Source organism: Larus michahellis, chromosome 10 (genome assembly GCF_964199755.1).
Source record: "Larus michahellis chromosome 10, bLarMic1.1, whole genome shotgun sequence".
NCBI classification, from domain to species: Eukaryota; Metazoa; Chordata; class Aves; order Charadriiformes; family Laridae; genus Larus; species Larus michahellis.
Genome location: NC_133905.1, coordinates 3,541,038 through 3,560,888, shown reverse-complemented (window position 1 = coordinate 3,560,888; position 19,851 = coordinate 3,541,038). Strand labels below are relative to the sequence as shown.

Below are 19,851 nucleotides of genomic sequence, written 5' to 3'. Positions count from 1 at the left end.
TTTTAAATCCAAATAATGTTTCTGGGGACCAAAAAAAGACCATTAGACAAAGCGTTCTTTACTTGAAAGTTTTCCCAGAGATTTCGATTACTCTAATCAATGTGTCACAATTTGTCTTCCTAGCACTGAATTATATACATACAACCAAATCTTGATGCCTTTTCTCCAGAAAGAAGGAGGATTTACTCTCCTGGCATCTCTGTGTTAATAAGCTTGATTGGATCTTGCATCCATGTATGTGGATTTTATATTCTCCTTCCTCAAATCTCAATGTTTTCCTAGGATACTCTCCCCTAGGTCATCAGCAGGGGGAAATGAGTCAAGCGAATGACCCAAGGAGTCCAGTGGGACAGAGGAAAGGATAATGATTGATAGCTTTAAACCCTCGCTCTGTTTTTCCTCATGTCTTTGTCAGACGCACCCATTTTAAAGAAAACCAGGCATTTTCTGGATTAAAGATAAAATTTTAAATGGTGACAGCATTTTCAAATACGGATGCCTGAATTTAAGGAAGTAAATCCATACTGAGGCAGGTGGAGTGGCCTTATTTTCAGCAGTGTTGAGCTCTCGCTCTTCCCACTAACTTCAGTGGAAACTGCGACTGAGCAGCACATGCAGAAATAGGGGAATTCTTACCTTAATTAGGGTCAAATATCTTTGAAAGGATGCCTAGCACTACTCGTGCTAAAAATGCTTGATCTTGCAAACGTTGGGCTCAGTTTTATACTCACTTCTCTGTGAAGGAGAAAGCTCCTCTTATCACTGTGCCTGAATAAACACTGACGATGAAGGGGGTAACGTTTCAAAACAAGCTGATGGGACCTCAGTGAACCGGGCCATTTACAACGTTTGGATTTTCCCGCAGATACCGCCAGCGAGGAAACCAGTTTTGGCACAGCCTGTGCAGCACTCAGCTCCGGGAACTCTACGCGCTGGGCACTCTCCAGAACGATCTCTTCGTAATAGGAGGGCAAATGAAAGTGAAAAATCAGTACCTGGTCACAAACTGTGTGGAGAAGTATTCCATGGAGCAGGGCACCTGGAGAAGCACGGCGCCTCTCCCCGTACCACTAGCCTGCCATGCGGTGGTGACGGTGAAGAATAAGCTCTACGTGCTGGGTGGCTGGACCCCACAGGTTAAGAAATGTGCCACTCGTTGCGTTGGTTTGGGTTGGTTTTTTTTTTTTGTTTACTAACAAGCAGCGCTATGCTTGGTTTATAGGATGTGTAATTTCGCGGCGCTTCTTGCGTAGGGAAAGTGGTAACAGAAGACTAAACTGCTCGCATTCCCCTGATTAACCCCCTTTTGTAGGAAAACCAAGCAGGGTGAAGAGGAATAACATCCATCTGATGCCATCCCCACTGTAAATACCAACGTCAGGAAGGGCGGCTATTTCATAGAGACGTGCACAGAGTTTAAATTACATCTCCTGTGTCAACGTGGGTTCCATTTTAAATAGCTACGGGGTTAAACACCTGGTTTTTGCAAAAAAACCCCTTGAAATAACTAGGATGATATTTAGTACTTATTTGGCACTTTTTCGTCATGACAGGCTGTGAAAAATGGATTAACTTCAGCCTTTCCTTATATACTGTCTTTATTTTTCTAGGTATCAGGAAATAATGGTATTTAAATCATACAGGGGCCCTTAACTGAGCCCTGTCTTCAAGAAGCCTGTGCACGGGTAGATTTCAGGGACAGAGTTATATCTGAAATTTAAGGTTCACCTCAGTTTCTCAGGAAACTTTCTCGGTTAACTAAAGTTCATTGATTTGATTTTCCTTGTATTTCAAATGACAAGTCAAAGCATTCTCTGGAAAACAGATTCCTTTAATCCATCCGGGTATTTGTTTCAGTTGCATTCCTTGGCCTTGTAAAGTTTTAACGGGAATTTTCCGCAGGGCCACAGACACCACGTTCAGTAGTACAGGGAATATACAGAACTGTGCTACAAGGAGGATGGATGTCAGGAATAGCGCTCGCTCTCTCCAGTTGCTCCCAGTGTGAATGTGAAAGATCTTTTTAAAGAGCGTAGCGCGTTCTTATTTACTGCGCGGTGCAGTTTAAATTTGAACACCCAAGATAAAGCCCCACATTCACTTGACAATGAAGTAGAGCATCTGTAATCCTCATTGCTGACAGCAATATGTTCAGTCTGTCATCACATCTCATTGCTTTGTGTTCTCTCGAAATAAATTACTGTTTTAAGGTATTTAAAAGTGAGATGCATTCAGCAAATAAGATTCCCACCCCTTTGGATATTCTGAGTGCAGGAGCCCCCAAAGGAGACAACAGAAAGATCAGGGAGCGTGCTGAAACGACTGAAGCAAGGAAACCTGGCTATTTAAAGAATTAAAATATGAAAACACTTAATGTAGAAACAATCTGCCTGTAAAAAAAAAAAACTTGAACTGAAAGACTTGTTATGTCACAAAGACAGATGTTGAAGTCAGACAACCAACTTTATCTTTCGTAATAGCTCTCCAGATCAGATTGTAAGGGGAAAAGTGGCTCAGAAGCACAAGTCAGGAAAATTGAGCCAAGAACGGTTTTATAAAAAAATACAAGCACTTGTAAAACACCTGACGTTGATACCTGCCGCCAATAACGATGCATAGGAGTCTGAGTTTATATACAAATAGGCTTGAGATGAGCAGATTAACAGTAATTGATTAAAACCCATAGCTTTGTAAGATTAGGGCGTAGCTGAACAGATCAGAACAAATTAGCTAAAGCTCTCAAAAAAGCGCTTTAAGACCGGCACTGCGGAGTGCTGGATTCTTCTGGTACCATTTATCCCCCACGCTCACTTGTCAGGTGTGGTGACTGTGGCCGTGGGGCTACCCCAGCTGCAGGGTGAAAGCAAATGAGTTTGTCAAGCGAAGAGTCGTCCCTGTGCCCAAGCAGCACCGAACGTTCTGTCAGTCCCGAACGAGCCCGGGGGACGCAGCATTGACCCCGTGCTGTAAAGGCACGCGTCCCTTACAGGACAGACATTAACACACGTTCCCTTCCCACTCAGGCTTTGCGATTGAAACAAGACAGGACAAAGCCAAGCCAGGATGTAAAATGACAGCTTAGGAGGGCGAGGGCTCGACTCACAGCAGCACCACGTGGGCTCAGCATCGGTCCAGCCTCACTGATGCCAGCGGAGTTAAAAACCCAAGTGACTCCAGCCTTGGTAACCGTGGGCTCTTAAAATGGGAGAGAGCCTTTGGTGAGGCTGAGAGGAAGGTTTCAGACCCTGGAGACGGAGAGAAGGGCTGCTGGGTGTTATGTTTTCTGTACATTCAAGAGCACGGGGTGCGCCCTGAGGTGAGCGTTACCGCAAAAATGAGGTAGGGTGTGAATTTACAGCACGTCAAATGGTGCCTGCTCCTAAGTACAGGTTTACTCTGTGTTGAAAATACACAGCTTACCCCTCTTTCAGTGAATAAATTAGTGTTTCACACTTACCATGGAGAAAAAGCATGCCCTGGGCACTTGCAGGGAGTAACCAAGGGGCTATATATTTACTTTCTGGTTTGCCTCCTACTATCTTGTCCCTGACATTAGTGTCGGAAAGGTCTTTTGGGAAAGAAAAATAACAAGCAAAGCAAGAGCACACATAACACCATCACAAGTGAGCAAAGTAGTTTGCTCCTCCTCACTCTCTCTACGTGAAATCTTTCATCCCAAAACATTTCAGGATCCTCCCCCTACAGCCTACTGCTTACATTCAAGAGTGTCGTACCCAGAAAACAGAATCTGAGTTCCCTGCATCATACGAGACAGGCAGAGAGAGGGGAGGAAGATTAGAGAGAACAAGAGGAGTAGGAGTGAGTATAAAAAGAGTATTACGGCAGCAAAGGTATAGCGGCGGGGGCTGGGGGGGGTAGGAGCTTATTATGAAAACTATTGAAGGAGAAGTTACAGCAGTTGAACAACATTACTCAGGTTAGGCTGACTAAATAAAGGTGCAAATGACTTGAGAATGTTACGTGGCCCGAGAAAGGCCAGCAAAGTACCTCACTGAGACTCACGGTACGGTCTGAGTAACAGCGGGAATGGATTTCAACCTTTAGCAGGAAGAAAAAAAAGCCAGATAGACTCATTTCCCCTCTGTTATGGTTAGGAGTTTACAGCAGCCTTGTGAAAGAGGTACGCTCTGCTGGAGCCAGGCCCATGAACGTGTCGTTGTGACCCAAATCCTCAGCTTTATTGCTGCAGAATACGGATGCTCCCTCATTCAGTCGCCTTCTACAGCGCGCTCCCAGCCACAAGTCATGGGTGCTGTTAAACCCTAGTGAGTATGAATCACTTTGCAGCCATAATTGATGTGTTTATGTTATTTATCTGCTCAGCTGCCTGCTGTGATTAATTGCATGCGGGCGTGTGCAGAGGGCTCCAAATGTTGTATTATTCTATGGCTGTCATATTTCATACAGATGGATCTGCCTGACGATGAGCCGGATCGATTAAGTAACAGAACGTTTCGGTACGACCCGGGCCAAGACAAATGGACAGAAGGCGCGCCAATGAAGTACTCCAAATACCGCTTCAGCACAGCCGTAGTCAACAGCGAGATTTATGTCTTGGGTAAGAAGAAACAGATTTTTAACAGATAGCACCATGACTTTTTCTTCTTTCCAGCAATTTGCCTCCGCAAAGTGAAATATATCACCCTTCGCTATGTACCATAGGACAAAGTATGTTGGACTAAATGGATAGTATTTTTCTAGAGTCATTTTTTCCCCACATCACTTCTTCCTTCCTGTAGATTAAATTAAGTGAATGTTTAGCGTTCTGGGTTAACGTAACAAAGACACTTTGCTTTTTAAACTTTTTTTTGGAGTATCGGTGTGTGCTATAAGTAATAATGAATTTTAAAAGGTGGGTAGAGAAGCCTCGTTAGCACCATTTCACAGGTGAGCAGTGAAAAGCTAAGGAACGGTCCCAGCGCTATGAAAAAATGGCATAAGGAAAAAGAGAATTTGGATCTTCCAGTCAAAACCAACATCACTGGTGGATTCCGGTAAAATTCAATGAATCATTCTCTTCCACCCACCTCAACACAGTGCATTTTTTGGAAAATCTAAATCTTTCATTTTGTCATTTTTTGATTGAATCTTTAATTCTTTGTTTCGAAAGAGTATTTGGACCAAAAGTTCTAAGACTTGTGTGAAAGAGTTCAATAATCTCCTACCCCAAAATCTTTTGTTCCAAAATGATCCCCATCCATATCCCGAGCTCTATGCCTCATCCCAAAGACCATTCTTCATGGCCCCATCCCAACCTCTGTCCAAGCCCACAGAAAGAACATCGCCTGTTTCTGAACACTAGCAAACACCTGAGATGATGGCAGCAAGCAAGGGATTTTTCTGAAGAGAAAATGATGATACAAGGCAGGGAAAGGCAGATGGACAAGAAGGGCATTGGGAATCATCCGGGAAAAAAGTTGAAGGGGCATCTTGGAAGGAGAATAGGAGCCAGAAAGGTGACCAAATGAAGCAGAGGATTAGAGATAGGTCTATAACTGGAAAGTACTTGAAGAAGTGGTGAAAAAATTTCATACAGTGAATTAATCCCCAGGTGGGCTGTGGGTTATTCATGCCCTTCCATGCTCCCAGGGTCCAGCGTCGGACACGAAGAAGGTAACAATCACATCAGGACCTTTCAATCCCTTCTGCTTCAAACTACTCCTGCTTAAAAGCTTATCAAAGTGAACGCAATAAATACGGTCTTATCAACTTAATACGCCTCCTGTATAAGGGGTGTTCTGGCTTTGTCTGGGTTGTTATATGCCGTGGATAAAGGAGAGTTTGTTCCTGGCATGTAATACAGAAAGCATTTTGCAGGTGTCTTTGAAGTAGAAGAGGAGAATGGCTTTAACGCCGCATTTGTCTTCTTTTAGAGAAACTTCTTTCTCTTAAGTGGCTTGAAACAGGCCCACGGTCGCAACCAGGAGAAAGGGTGAAAGCAGCCTCTATGGAAAAGAGAGTTTTGCAAACAGAAAATCATTTCATTATTGTCAAAGGTTAGTGATAGAGAACGCCAGTATGCTTGTTAAATAACGAGAGTGTTGGCTGCCCGGGTTCAAAGGTGCTTCGAAACTGTGGAACCTCCATCCTTTGCAAAAGGTTAAATATATATAATTATTTATACTGACACTGACGCTGTAATGGGGCAGCAGAAGCAGCCGTAATAGTTGGGAAGAGAAAGGCTGCATTCACGCGTTCCAGTAAGAAGTGCTCTGAGATCAAGACCACAAATGCTGTGATGACACAGGGGAGTCAGGCAGAAAAAAAAAAAAGGAGCCGCCTCGGGATGCATGTGATAAAACAAATTGGCAGTCTTCTTCACAGCCAGCCTGACACTGAGACAAGGAAAAGGAGTGGCTAACAAGGAAAACCGCATCCATTTTCTTCCCTCAAAATCTCACAAAGCAAGAAGCATATCTGAGTGATTACTGTAATGAGATGTACAGATCGAACACAAAGCACAGTATTAAATCTGAAAAGCGCCTGTTTAAATGGCATTGAGGGAAGTTCACGGTCTCACAGACCTTCACAAGCACTTTGCTAACGTAAAAAAATAAAAAGCATTGTCTTGTTATGTACAGCTGCCAGTGCTGCAGTATTCAGGGAGCTGACCATTGACTTGAATTCTTTCTTACATCCTAGCAAGCACCAATAATTTTTTTTGTGAGAAAATCTCTGTTAACAATCGGATCGGCGCACGGCGCAGAACAGGCTCTTGTTCTGTCTCCACCACTCTGTTGGTTCACACACCTTCCCATGAGCAGTCCTAAGGGGACCAACGCCCTCCATCCTGAGATTAACCATTTGCTGACCCTTCACTCTTGCCACTAAATGCAACTAAACATACACAAAGGCAGGGTTTGCTCTCAGCTTTGGCAATGTAAATCTGGGGTAATTTCACTGTAATGAGCAAACTTGCTTGTGATTTATAGCAAAGGTAACTAAGCTCACACGCTGCGCCGGGCAGCAGATTTCTGGGAAAGATTGTGCTATTTTTTACCGTTGTGTTTCTGAACCTGCCTCCGTTCTGATGCTCCGTCCTCTCAAGGTGTAACTGCAGCACGTGTGGACACAAATGGGTTACCGTCAGGTAGCACCAATATCGGCTGCAGGGAAGACCTTTTGACTTAGGTTTGGGCTCTTTTCACAGACTCCCGACTGCCTATTTTCACGGACTTTAAGGTCCACAAATCTGCAAAATTTGGTTGGAACTGGCCGACAGGCACAAAAGCTATGAGAGGCAGACAAAATAATGTAAATGCAGATAGAGAACCCACGTGTAGTGAGGGTAATTGCATAAGTCTTGTTTCCTTAGGAAATCAAATAATATGAGAACTAATTTTTTAATTGAAAGACAAACCTGACACTGAGCCAAAAATGATTTCTCAACAAATTCTACCTTTGAATGTGCTGGTTTAAATCCACCTTTAACAGTATGGGTGGAAGGGAAGATTTATCTGTTGAAATTAGGAAGACAATGTGGTTGGTAAATGTTAACCATCACGGTCTGAAAACTCTGCGGAAGAGATTAAAGCATTTTCCAAAACCTCTCAAAATGATGAAGCAATTTCCAAACGAATTCTGTTTGGAAACAGTGATACTGATATTGGCATCCTATTCTGCTAATATCACACATGGCCTCATCTCCAGCTGTAAGCTCGCACTCGCCAACTGTAATTAAAACCTCACACAGAAACGCTACACTCCACGGTTTATTAGTGGTGACAAGCTCTTGTTACCTTGCGAGTTCTCAGGCTGGTGAGCTGCGAGGTGGGTACGGTTTTCTTGTGGAAACAATTGGGACGGTAGCCCCGGCCGGGTGAACAGGCAATTCATGGCATTGAAAGGAAGACAGTGAAAGCGTTCGTAATCTGGCAGATGTGGTACTTGATCATGCAGATGACATTCGGGAGAGAATGGGAATGGAAGGAACAGAGGTTGACGCTGATGGACCAAAGAATAGCAACTGTCATGAGGATGGTAAAACCATCGCAGGCTGTTCAAAGCTGTGGATCCCTCAGACATCACCCTGCTTCATAAGGAATGCCGGGCACGGTGGGAGTCTAGAAAGATGCTGTCAAGGGCGATTTGTGCAAAAAGACACATTCTGAAGAGGATCACAGCTCATAGGTTGTCCTCACATCGTGACCTCAGAGGTGTCTATGCTCAGGCACAATGACTAGGCTTTTGTGCCACAGATAGGAGAGAGACTTCCGTGGAGTCTCTACCATTGCCATTTACATATTGCCATATATAATCCAAGTGAGGGCTCCCCATGGTGAAGTGTGTGTGCACAGAACTTGAACATCTAACAGGTTCCCATGCAGCCCCGCTCATGGGACACTCCGTGAAGGAGCAATGAGGAGGCATGCTCAATGGCATTGCTTGGGTTCCCACAAGCGTCACCCGCTTCTCATATCATATTTGTTCCTCATGTGGTGCACTCTCTCTATGGGCTTCCTGCAGTCTGCACCCATCTAAGAAGATCCACTGGGGGCAGAGGAAGGAGAAGGAGGGAGGCAAGGTGGAAGCAGGTAAATGCAAGATATCTTCTGTATGCCACGAGGACCAAGCCCAGCTTCCCAGAAATAAAAACATGAGATAAAGAAATATACAGCTCTAGCTCGATACATAAAGTAGCGTTGCAGAGAGATGAGAATTTTTTCAAGGGTGCTGAGACGCTGGCCCAGGTTGCCCAGAGAGGTGGTGGAGGCCCCATCCCTGGAGACATTCCAGGCCAGGCTGGATGAGGCTCTGAGCAACCTGATCTAGTTGAAGACATCCCTGCTCACTGCGGGGGGTGGGACTGGATGGCCTTTAGAGCCCCCTTCCCACCCAACGCATTCTAGGATTCTGTCATTCTATGATTCTATGAACTCTTGAAAACAAAGTCCTTAAACAAAGTAAGTTTGTCGCCTCTTTCAGGCAGGGTGTCTGCCTTCCTGTACGGTTCATACAGGTGTCAGCACATTCGGCATTCAGTGGGACTCTAGAGCATAAGTGAAAAATCACTGCACTAAAAGTTGATGCTCTCTAATATCTCTGATACATGAATGTAATTTCTAACATAAATATGAAGCAAAAAGCATAGATGGGGCACTAGCTTGGAATAAGATGCAGCAGCAGACTCTGATATACAAGCCTAATTTTTGTTCTCATCCATATAGGTGTAAATCTGTAGTAAGTGGCCTGATGATCTCAGTTGTGTTGTGTCAGACTCATTTTGTTCTAAGCCAGCTCAGAATCTGATGCTTAGCCTTTGAAGTGTTAATTTCTGAAAAGTCCTATTGGCACAGAACAGAGAGTACACAGTCACTGTCCAAAAACTCTTCCCAGCCTAATCGCCAGCTCCAGTGTGTAAAACCCTAATGACTTAAATGGAATTATTCTACAGTCACACTGATGGAAGGAAAATGAGAAATAGATGAGAGGTTTTGGCCTGAGAAACAGCCTTGTTCGGGAACCTGTACCGTGTCTCTTAATCAGCAGTCCTGCACTATAACTGTCTGTTTGTTGTGTAATATTCCTAGAGAATCTTACGCTATTTATACAGTGTACATAAGCCCCATAAGTAAATGAACAGCATTTCCTGAGGCTCAAAATCCTTTCTCCTATTCATCCCATTCGACTGGTCTTAGCTCTTTCTCTCCATATTTTCCCAGGAACATAACTATATTCGTTGGAAAGCCCAAGAAAGAGCAGTATTGTGTTCTTAATGACAGAGGCAATTGAGACACTTTTGGAAGAAAACCAGATGGGAAGGCTCTATTTAAGGTCACGCATTTTAATCTCTTGCTTAAAAAAAGAAATATCCTTTCCAGCTAGGTCTCTGAAAACTCATTACAGCCAACGGACAAATTAGGAAAATTTATCCAAATGAATTCGTTAGCTTCTGTTAAAACACATTCATTCAGTAGAACTGCTGTCTCTGAAATACAGGTCACTGGTAAAAAATGTTGTATCACCATGACAGCTTTAACCACGTGTTGCTTTTACGTTATATAATTCCTGCTTTATAAATAAGAACATATAGAAGGACTTAAATGAGAAATCCTATTAGGGAAGATTTAGGAATCAAAGAATTTGTTTATCCTCCTTAGCCTGGCATCCCACCTCTTCCAACTTGTTTTTTCCCTCCCTGAGTTCTTGCTGAGAGCTTCTTTTAAAAGTTTTAAGCAGTTAAATGAGGTTCAATGAAATACTGAATGTCTCGATCATAAAATACTTCTTTGAATATGTACTTTGGGGTCTCTCTGGAAAGGAAAGCGTGTGTAGGAGGGGGCTGGAAGGAGACATTTTAGCTTTCATGCTTGAGTATTAACTGTGTATTTGAATAACACCTTCTTCTAAAATAAACACGTCTATTTATAAATACGCTTTGGACTTCTGACAAGTAGCAGCTTATGGGCCTGATTCTGCGCTGTTATACCTGTGCAACAGCCCCCGGAGGGCCTGCGTGCAGGGAGGAACGGAAAAGGCGGACATTTGGTCTGATAAATGAGATCAGAAATGCTTTCTACTCACTTAAGGATTATCAAAGGAAACGAGAACAAGGCATTACAGGAGAAAGGGAGGAGCTGGATCCGAAGCGTTGACCCTGTTTAGGAAGGCAATCATCTGTTTTTTCAGCCCTGCTTCTAATCAATCTGTTGCCCTCGTGTCTCCTACAAGCTGCATTACCTCATCTGCTTCGCTCTGTGTTAGTAAAGAATGACAGTGCTTCTCGGTTTCATCTCTGGAAGTGCCTGCCAGGGCCAGCTTTATTGCTCCCTTATTTCTCCGAGAAGCCAGCTCCGCAGCCCTGCTCTGCGGAGAGGGAGAGCAACGTAAGTGCTGAGACTCCCCGCTTGAGTGCTGTTAGAGAGTAATGAAGGGAAATGTTACAGAAGAGATTAGCGCTATTAAATCCATTGTGCATTCCAGAGATCAATTTAATAGTGAATTATTTTACGGGAGGCAAAGCTTAGATTTCACTTGCTTGTTGGAGAATTACTCCTTTTTTTTTTGTTTTCCCCCCACCCATTTCCTAGGTTCCTTTGATAAAAATTCAAAGAGGCTCTAGTAAGAATACACGTTGCTCAGTATTGTGATCTGAGGACTTAATTATATGATAAAGAATTACAGTGTCGGTGCCTTGAGGGCACTAACAGGTCTTGATCATCCTGACCAGCATCACCTGGGGCCTCCACCCACACCCTCTGCCCATAGGTCCAGGAGCATCATTTAAACACAGGCCTGGGGGGCTCAGCCCTTTCTTGTCACCTTGCCTTTGCCTGACAGCTGCTGGTGGGACCTTCTGCAACCGCCTGCCTCTGGTTCTGCGGAGCTGCGCCTTGATGGTGAGCTTCAGTCACCTTCCCTTTGGAAGCAGCTCTGCTCTTGCTCCCTCATATGCTTCCTTTACCAGGGAGTGTAATGACGGGATGAGGGGTAATGGTTTCAAACCGAAGGAGGGAAGCTTAGATTGGGTATTAGGAAGAAATTCTTTACTCTGAGGGTGGTGAGGCACTGGAACAGGCTGCCCAGGGAGGTTGTGGATGCCCCATCCCTGGAGGTGTTCAAAGCCAGGCTGGATGAGGCTTGGAGCAACCTGGTCTAGTGGGAGGTGTCCCTGCCCAGGGCAGGGGGGTTGGAACTAGACAATCTTTAAGGTCCCTCCCAACTTAAACCATTCCATGATTCTATGATATACTGCCCTGGCCGAGAGACTGTAAGTTTATGTCTAATTTCAGGTGCCTGTTAGTGGGGGAATCAAATTAAATGGTATGAAGTCTGATATTCAGAGGTCCCCATCACCGTGTCCCTCTTGGTGGAGTATATAATGACACTTGTAGGTGTCATTTTGGTCAGCTGTCCTGTCTGTGCAATAAGCAATTTAGACTTGGATTTGGACGGTTATCCTGGAGGGAAGAAACATTGTCCATGTTGGACTCAGCTGCCTGGCAGCTTTAGCTGCATAAGAGCTCGGTGTGGATGAGACTTGGAAGTGCAACTGCTCTTCACCAGTGCCTGCTTTTACAGGCTTCAGTGACGTGGGTGAAGTCGCAGGTACATGTAGGTAGGAATGTTTCCTGTTTCTTGAAACTCAACTACGTGTCCGTCTCACCTCTATAGGTACATATGGATACACGTAGGCATTTACTTCCTTTGCACCCACTGATCTAATTATTACTAGTGACTCTACCACTTCACTGCTGTTACAGACATGCCCCCTCACGTGCTGGAAGGGTGTTCTGCTATTAGAACTGACGTGACTCAAACTGCGTTCAGTCTTCTCAGATGAGCGTGGGGTAAGGGGGAGGCAGCTGACCTCAGCCAAAGCAACGCGCTTTGCCTTCAGCCAGCTACGAGCGGTGCGTGGGTATAGCAAAGCGCGGAACCGTGCCTCATTGAAATTCTGAAGACGTACTAATCACATCACCTACCGTGCTTTGCCTTCTTGCATCAAAGGCTTGTCTTCCCTATCCTGATTTCTTAATAAAGATCATGTGCTTTATTTATATATTTATTTTACTAATGGAGTTTCATGTTAAATTTAAAGTCCATTAGAACCACTGCTCACAGAGTGTCCTTGAAAGTCTGTTTGATTGCAGAATCATCCAAGCGTGATATGGAAAGCTCGCAAGCATTAATGGGTTTGGGAACACAAAGGTGGCTTCACTGGCTTTTTTTAGTCCTTCGGTGGCATCTGAAATATCTCCTAGGGAAAGCGCATAATGTAAAAAGCCTAATGTGTTGAAAGGGTGTATTTGTAAGGGGATGGGGGAAGACTGAGCTCTGGGATTAAATCCTCATGTGTGATGAGTGTGAAAATGACAGAAATGTTCAAAACTCCCAGGGAGAAATCCATCCCCCCCTGCACAAAGGACACATAATTGGGCTTTACGCAGAGAACTAAGCCAAGTGGGGTTGAATTCGCCTGCTCTGTGTGAGACGAGACAGGTGAGTGTGCCTTAATGAAGGATGCTTCCCAGCATCCAGCCCGACCCAGCCATGGAGCTAGCAATCGCTGCCCTTGGCATGCCTGGTGGGCCACCTGGGAGGCTGCGGCCGCAGCACGGATGTTTTAATGACCCCATCTACAGTTCTGGGTGGTTTAAGGCACAATCACAAGTAGAGATCCGTGTGCTGCTGGCAGGTCACTTGGCACAAGAGTCTCCCCCAAACGACCTACAACCCTCTGCCCTCTTCACTGCACTCTGCCTCAGCCTCTTAAAGGTTACCCACATCTTGTGGAGAGGCTCCTGCAGGATGGAGCAAGAACAGAACAAGAGGGAATGGCTTCAAGCTGCAGCAGGGTAGGTTTAGGCTGGACATGAGGAAAAAATTCTGCACAGGAAGAGTGGTCGGACACTGGAATAGGCTGCCCAGGGAGGTGGTGGAGTCACCATCCCTGGATGTGTTTAAGACTCGTTTAGATGTGGGGTTGGGGGATATGGTGTAGGGGAGAACTTTGTAGCGTGGGGTTGATGGTTGGACTCGATGATCCCAAGGGTCTTTTCCAACCTAAATGATTCTATGACTCAGTTGTTCAGCTGCTCTACCCAGAGAACATGGAAAAAAAAGACAATCTTCATGGTCTTAACTGTAATTCCATATGTCTCCACTTGGACTCCTAATGGTTTCATAAATCTGAAGGAAGAAGGCAGTGGGACAGGATGATGGGGAGTCGTGAGTGGCAGAGCACGAAGCAGCCTGAATTGTCTGACACAGCAAGTTTCTTTTTTTTCTGGCAGTTTTAAGCCTTTCATGGTATATACATTCTAGATGATGGATAGCCTGGTTAACAGGAGATGCCTCCCTCCCTTGGTTGCGGATGTGAATGGATTTACATTTGAGAAATTTTTTTTTGTTGTTGATTTGTGTATTCAGTTCTTTGGGAAGAGGCCTGAGACATCAGTCTCCACAGAGGAAAAAATAAAAAAAAGTATTGTCTCACAGGAGTATTTCTCAACTACTGCATCTGGGAACACAGCAAAGCAGTGCTGGTAGACTCTAATATCCTCAGATTCCTTTGTTGGCAATATTTCAGTGTTAGCATCGCTTTGGAGGGGGAGATTGAAATTCTTGATTTTTTTTTTTTTGTTTTTCAGAATACTATTTTTCTATGCTTGAATATTCAACTTTACTCCCCCCTGATTTTTCCTTCTTACTTTTTATTTGCTGAGAACTTAGCTTTGCTCTTGTTGTAAATCGAACATGAAATTGGATTTATCTGAAATTGTTGTGGAGAACGTAAATAAAATGGAGACTTTTTGTACCTTCAGGACTGTCTCTGATAATGACGGGATTAAAGGACGTCAAATTTAAGTTGCTTAAACTATCCGATGGAGGCTTCATAAATGTTTGAAAATATGTGGTAGCTCTTAAACTTTTGAAAAGATGCTCCAATAGGTCATGAAAAATTACCTTTCTCATAACTACAGGAAAAATGTTTGGTGGTGGATCCCTGGCAGCTGAATGTCTTCATTAACTGGCAACGGCTGTGATTTTTTGCAGAAAGTCACTGACTGTGCTGTATCAGTTTTGTGCCCGATTATTTCTGTTCTTTCTGAAGTTACTGTGCCCCACAGTTACTCTGCACTAAGAAATAACCAGCAATTACGCTTCTAGAAAAGAGTTTTGGGGCATTTTGTCCACTGCCCTCCCTTGAAATATTGAGGCAATGAGCAAAGCTATTTTCGTTTGATGTGCCACATGCACTCCCGAACTGGTGCCATTCACTCCTCCGACTGAACGAGACGCTGTTTCATTCTCCACGTGAAGACTTTTCCTATGGGCGAGCGCATATTCTTCAGCGGTGTACACGAACACCTGGGCTAACTTTAAAAAAAGCTGGCTGGATAACCAGCGGCAGCCTGTCTTTGGCACCACAAAGCTGTCTTTTGAACAAACCCAATTAGTCCATGGGGACCTTTAATATTATTGTGTCCCAGTTAAAACTGCCTTGAGTATCTCTTTCGGCACTCTGTAGGCTGTACGTACCCTGGCAGCAAATTGTCTTGCGTGCTGTACTCCGTGATTCTGCGGGAGGATGCTATAGAATCAGACTATGTGATAAGCAATCAATTACATAGCCTTATCAGTTAAAAATTTAATTAGCCCTTAAAAGTTTTCTTGATAAATTTAGGGGAATAGTGTCCTGTCCTTAAAGCGGCACCTCTCATAAGCCATTAAGGAGTAGTGGAGAACACTGCATAGAAGGCAATAATGCTCCTGGCAGAAAGAACAATACAATAAGCAAATGTTTGAATTCTGAAACTTATTCTTGTTTCTAAATAGTCCTAAGGAGTAGCTCAGTGAGACCCCATCGTGAGAAAGGCTCAGCCTGGTGATGCATACAACTCCCTTTTTGGCATGGAAATGATTAGCAAAATTCCATGACCACAATTACTCCCTCCCCCAGCTCTCTTAGGTGAATCAAGCCTCAGAGGAGCAGCCCATCGGAGCAAATGCTGCTTAGTTGGGAGTGTCAAGCTAGTAATGAAAGCATTTGGATGCCAGCCTTGTTTTAAGCACACGCTGGGGGGAACTTAATACAAACCGCTAGGACCTTCCTGGTAGGTATTAGGGCAAGTAAAGATTTGCTATGCATGGAAAAGGAGCTGAAAACCAAATCCAGTGAAGGTTTTCAAATTCAAATGCTGCAAAGTTCAGCTGAAGAAAAACTTCCTGCTGATGATAATGAACGCTGACTTTGGTTCTAATTTTGAGGCAGGGACAACCGATCTTATCTTTACCTGACTCTAAAATACAGATCAAGTGGCAGCAAATTTGGAGCATTGCGGTCCCCATTTACACGTAGCTGCCTCTTGCAAATACCTTTAAGCATGCACAAAAGGTTGAGGGGAAAAAAAAAAAAAATAGCACTGTCCATGTTAAGAGGTAGATGGAAAACCGTATGTGAGTAAAGCTTTGAGCGCTAGGGGCTCATTTCTCTGACAGAGCAGTGTAACAGCACCAGGGGCAAGACTATTTTAAAAGCAGGCACACCAGCCTCGCGCAGGTTATACTTGCAGCCCCTTCCCTTTGCAAATGCAAGGGCATAATTACATGCCATACGACGCGTTTGGGATTTGCACAATTGAGCAGGCCTACACGTCTATCTGGAAAGCTAGCCTGCATGTGGAAATTGCTTGCACATTGCAGTCATTTTATATTTAAAAGTGGCCACATACACACACATGCACAAAAGAACTGCTTCGGCACGCCATCAGCGCTCATTACAGGGTATTGTGTCCATTGGCACAGATGGAGAACCTGCCAGGGTACGTCAGCATATTAATTCTCGAGAACCGAAGGCTGTGAATTCAAAATCTGGATTTGATCACTGGAAAGGATTTGGGAAGGCAGCGTTTACTCTGATTACAGCGCACAGTGTTCGCGGCGTGCACTGAGATCTCAGGTATGTCTGCAGCCTGTTGTGGTCTGTCCCAGCAAATGGAAACTGGGACCTGTGTCAGTCCTGCACATCAACTTCAGGCATCCTAATTAACCCTTCGGCAGCAGGGCTCGTCACAAATAACTCAACTGGCACTCTGCATATTGGATGGGTTTGTTTCTGGAACTTGGTTTCCCTTAAGAAATGGGTGTAATCTTTTTCTGTTATTGAAGACACTAACCAACAAATCTGGATGATTGTTGATTAACAAGTGTAAGTGTCAAATCCGCCAGCAGTAACTGGAGAATAACTTTTGACCCGTTACAACTTAATGATAAAGCAGTTTTACCAGCACACAGAACAAGTAATTATGACTATTTCTACTATATAGGCAGAAAACGAGACAAAATACCTTTGCATTTTGAAGACATGCTCCCTGTCCTTCCTTTGATACGCGACTTCAGAAAGGATCTTGCTTCGATATCTGTAGATAAGGTGGAATAGCCTCTGCTTTGAGTTTACTTTCTAACAAATTTCTGGAGCTGCAAAAGGGAATAGAAAGGGAAGGACATGAGGACACATAAACAAAAATTGACGTAGCCAGCAACGCGTTTTTCAGCAGATCCTGGGACTGCTGCATTTGACCTATGTATCTTTTGCAGGAGGAATTGGGTGCCTTGGTCGTGACAGGGGACAGACACGGAAATGTCTTGACGCAGTGGAGATTTATAACCCTGATGGAGACTTCTGGAGGGATGGACCTCCTATGCCTTCTCCCCTCCTCTCCTTACGAACCAACTCTACCAGCGCGGGCTCCGTGGAAGGGAAGCTGTACCTCTGTGGAGGATTTCGTGGAGCAGGTACTAAAATGAGTCCGACGTTCCCTATGTAGTTGAAATCAGTTTCGCTGTATGCAGACTGACCTGGTGACCGGCCAGCCCTGTCAGGTGGCACTGGCATGCCCTGGAACCGCAGAGCCGATTCAGCCCTTTGGACTGCTGGCTCCTAATGTCAATATGAATTGTGTTCTGTTTGCCCTTTGCTTTTTTTCCTTAACAAAACATGAAAAAATTAAGGATGTTTCCGATCTGCGCTAAATCTGTGTAAATCTACAACCTCAGTAGAATTCCTCTGGATTTACATCGAGAGCTACTGAGATCAGGAGCTTAGGGTGTTATGGACATTAAAGAATTTGGGCATATTTGCTGAAGATTAAGGCACTATCCATCTGTCCTCAGCCAAGCTATCTGGCTCTGCCTATTTACTTACATGCTTTTCACAATCGGTGTTGAAAAGGCTTGTGTATTTAAGGCGTACTGTGGGTAGGGGACTGAGATACAGAGATAAATTTTAAATAATCCTAGCCCCATGGCCACCTTTCTTCTTTTAAGCCTTCTTCCTTCCAACTGTGCTTAGCTCTATCTACATCTTCAGTACTGCTAATCGTTATTTTTTTTTTCATTATAAATGCAAAGAATCTCAAAACATGCACACTTAAACTCTTCTGCTACATACAGCTGCTACCCCAATTTCCTTTCTAGGAGAAAGCAGTAAGAGCCAGCAGTGTGCCCAGGTGGCCAAGAAAGCCAATGGCATCCTGGCTTGTATTAGAAATAGTGTGACCAGCAGAAGGAGGGAGGTGATTGTCCCCCTGTACTCAGCACTGGTGAGGCCACCCCTGGAGTATTGTGTCCAGTTTGGGGCACCTCAGTATGAGAGAGATCTCGAGGTGCTGGAGCGAGTGCAGAGGAGGGCAACGAAGCTGGTGAAGGGCCTGGAGAATAAATCTGACGAGGAGCGATTGAAGGAGCTGGGACTGTTTAGTTTGAGGAAGAGGAGGCTGAGGAGAGACCTCATCACTCCCTACAACTACTTGAAAGGACATTGTAGAGAGGCTGGTGCTGGTCTCTTCTCACAGGTAATTAGCGATAGAACAAGAGGGAATGGCTTCAAGCTGCAACAGGGTCGGTTTAGGCTGGACATGAGGAAAAAATTCTGCACAGGAAGAGTGGTCAGACACTGGAATAGGCTGCCCAGAGAGGTGGTGGAGTCACCATCCCTGGATGTGTTTAAGACTCGTTTAGATGTGGTGTTGGGGGATATGGTGTAGGGGAGAATTTTGTAGCGTGGGGTTGATGGTTGGACTCGATGATCCCAAGGGTCTTTTCCAGCCTAAATGATTCGATGATTATCCACTGCTAATAAATGTCATGTCAGGCTCACTGGTGCCCAGGAATGGCCGTGTGGTATCACTGGGTGACGTGTCCTTCACATTACACTGACTCCAGCTGCGTCAACTTTTACGTGTATAACAAACTCTAAACTTAAAGCTGCTGTTATTTTAGAATGATGATTTCCATCAGCCAGTTCACAACTCACCTTCCCCTCCCTTTGTTTGCTACCGGTAGAGGAAGCTGCTTCCTGAAGACAATTGTATGGCAGGTCTTTCACAGGCATCTTCTCGTGTCATCTCTGGAAGTTCTGTGACGTCAGAGCAATTACGGTTATGATACACCACTGGGTTTCCATAGCAAACATTGTGCCATCATACTTGTCTCTTTCTCGGCAGTATTAGGAAAAAGCCTAAAGTTAGCGGGTACCAATCTCAAAAGGCTGATCATTTGCACTGGCAAATGAAGCAATTTCATTCAAGATGACTAACAGATTAGTATGAGGTTTTCTGAATAAGGTAGCTTCAGAGCCATAAAAACACTCTCTGTACAACACCACCGCGTCCTGTCACTGAGTCATGTATAAAGCGTGGTGGTGCCGGCAGAGGTTGAAAGTCCCCCTGTGGATTTCAAGACGGCCATCTTTTGTAGGTTTGTATAATGCCAGCTCAATGGGGTCCTGATCCCTGACTGTACTACTGCCATCTATATAATTACGTATAGAACTCCCCTGCACTAAAAGTGTTATTTAGATTGGAAAACAAGAAGTCAGAGTTAGAAAATGCCAGTTTTGCAGTTACCTGTGCAACCTGAATTCTGACCCCCTACGTGTGCCTTTTGTATACCAGCAAAGAAATAGCATGTGATTGTGGTGTTAGACGTTGTTATGATGTCTATTAACCAGGGAGCCAAAATAAGACTCCCACTGTCAACTGTAAATCCGATGTATGGGAATGTTTGAGGCGTTGAGAGGAAAGCTGTGCCCTAAAGACAGGCTTCTTAATGTGTCTCTAAAGTTATTAAAGGAAAAGGGCCTTCTAAACCTTCATAACAATAACGACTTCTAGTTAGCATAATTAAGAAAAAGATGGATGGAGTCCATATGCTGAACCTGAAGAGGTTATCTGGCTGACCTCTCTCCCTGGCCCTGTCTTCTCTGTGTGCTGGAAAGAGCTCTTGCCTGATCTTCTCTTCAGAGGCGAAGGGTGGAGGGAGGGTTATTACTCTCACATGGCAACTTGGAGAGGGTGGCTTGACTCTGCTCTTTCAGAATTACAG

At 44.4% G+C, this 19,851-nt stretch overlaps 1 protein-coding gene and 1 long non-coding RNA gene across 2 annotated transcripts in view; one reads left to right on the top strand and one right to left on the bottom strand.

Moving 5' to 3' along the window:
* The window catches only part of KBTBD12 (kelch repeat and BTB domain containing 12), a 43,782-nt gene that overhangs the window by 9,657 nt on the left and 14,274 nt on the right, over nt 1-19,851 (top strand). Inside the window, exons 4-6 of the mRNA XM_074602757.1 lie at nt 866-1,136; nt 4,429-4,579; nt 17,065-17,262. Of these exons, the coding sequence (XP_074458858.1) occupies nt 866-1,136; nt 4,429-4,579; nt 17,065-17,262 (620 nt within the window). The remainder of the gene's footprint in view (nt 1-865; nt 1,137-4,428; nt 4,580-17,064; nt 17,263-19,851) is intronic.
* LOC141749375 (uncharacterized) lies at nt 12,536-17,295 on the bottom strand. Its single transcript, XR_012589344.1, has 3 exons — nt 17,238-17,295; nt 16,815-16,944; nt 12,536-12,721 (listed from the first exon to the last, which is right to left on the bottom strand). It is a non-coding gene; the product is annotated as an uncharacterized LOC141749375 (long non-coding RNA).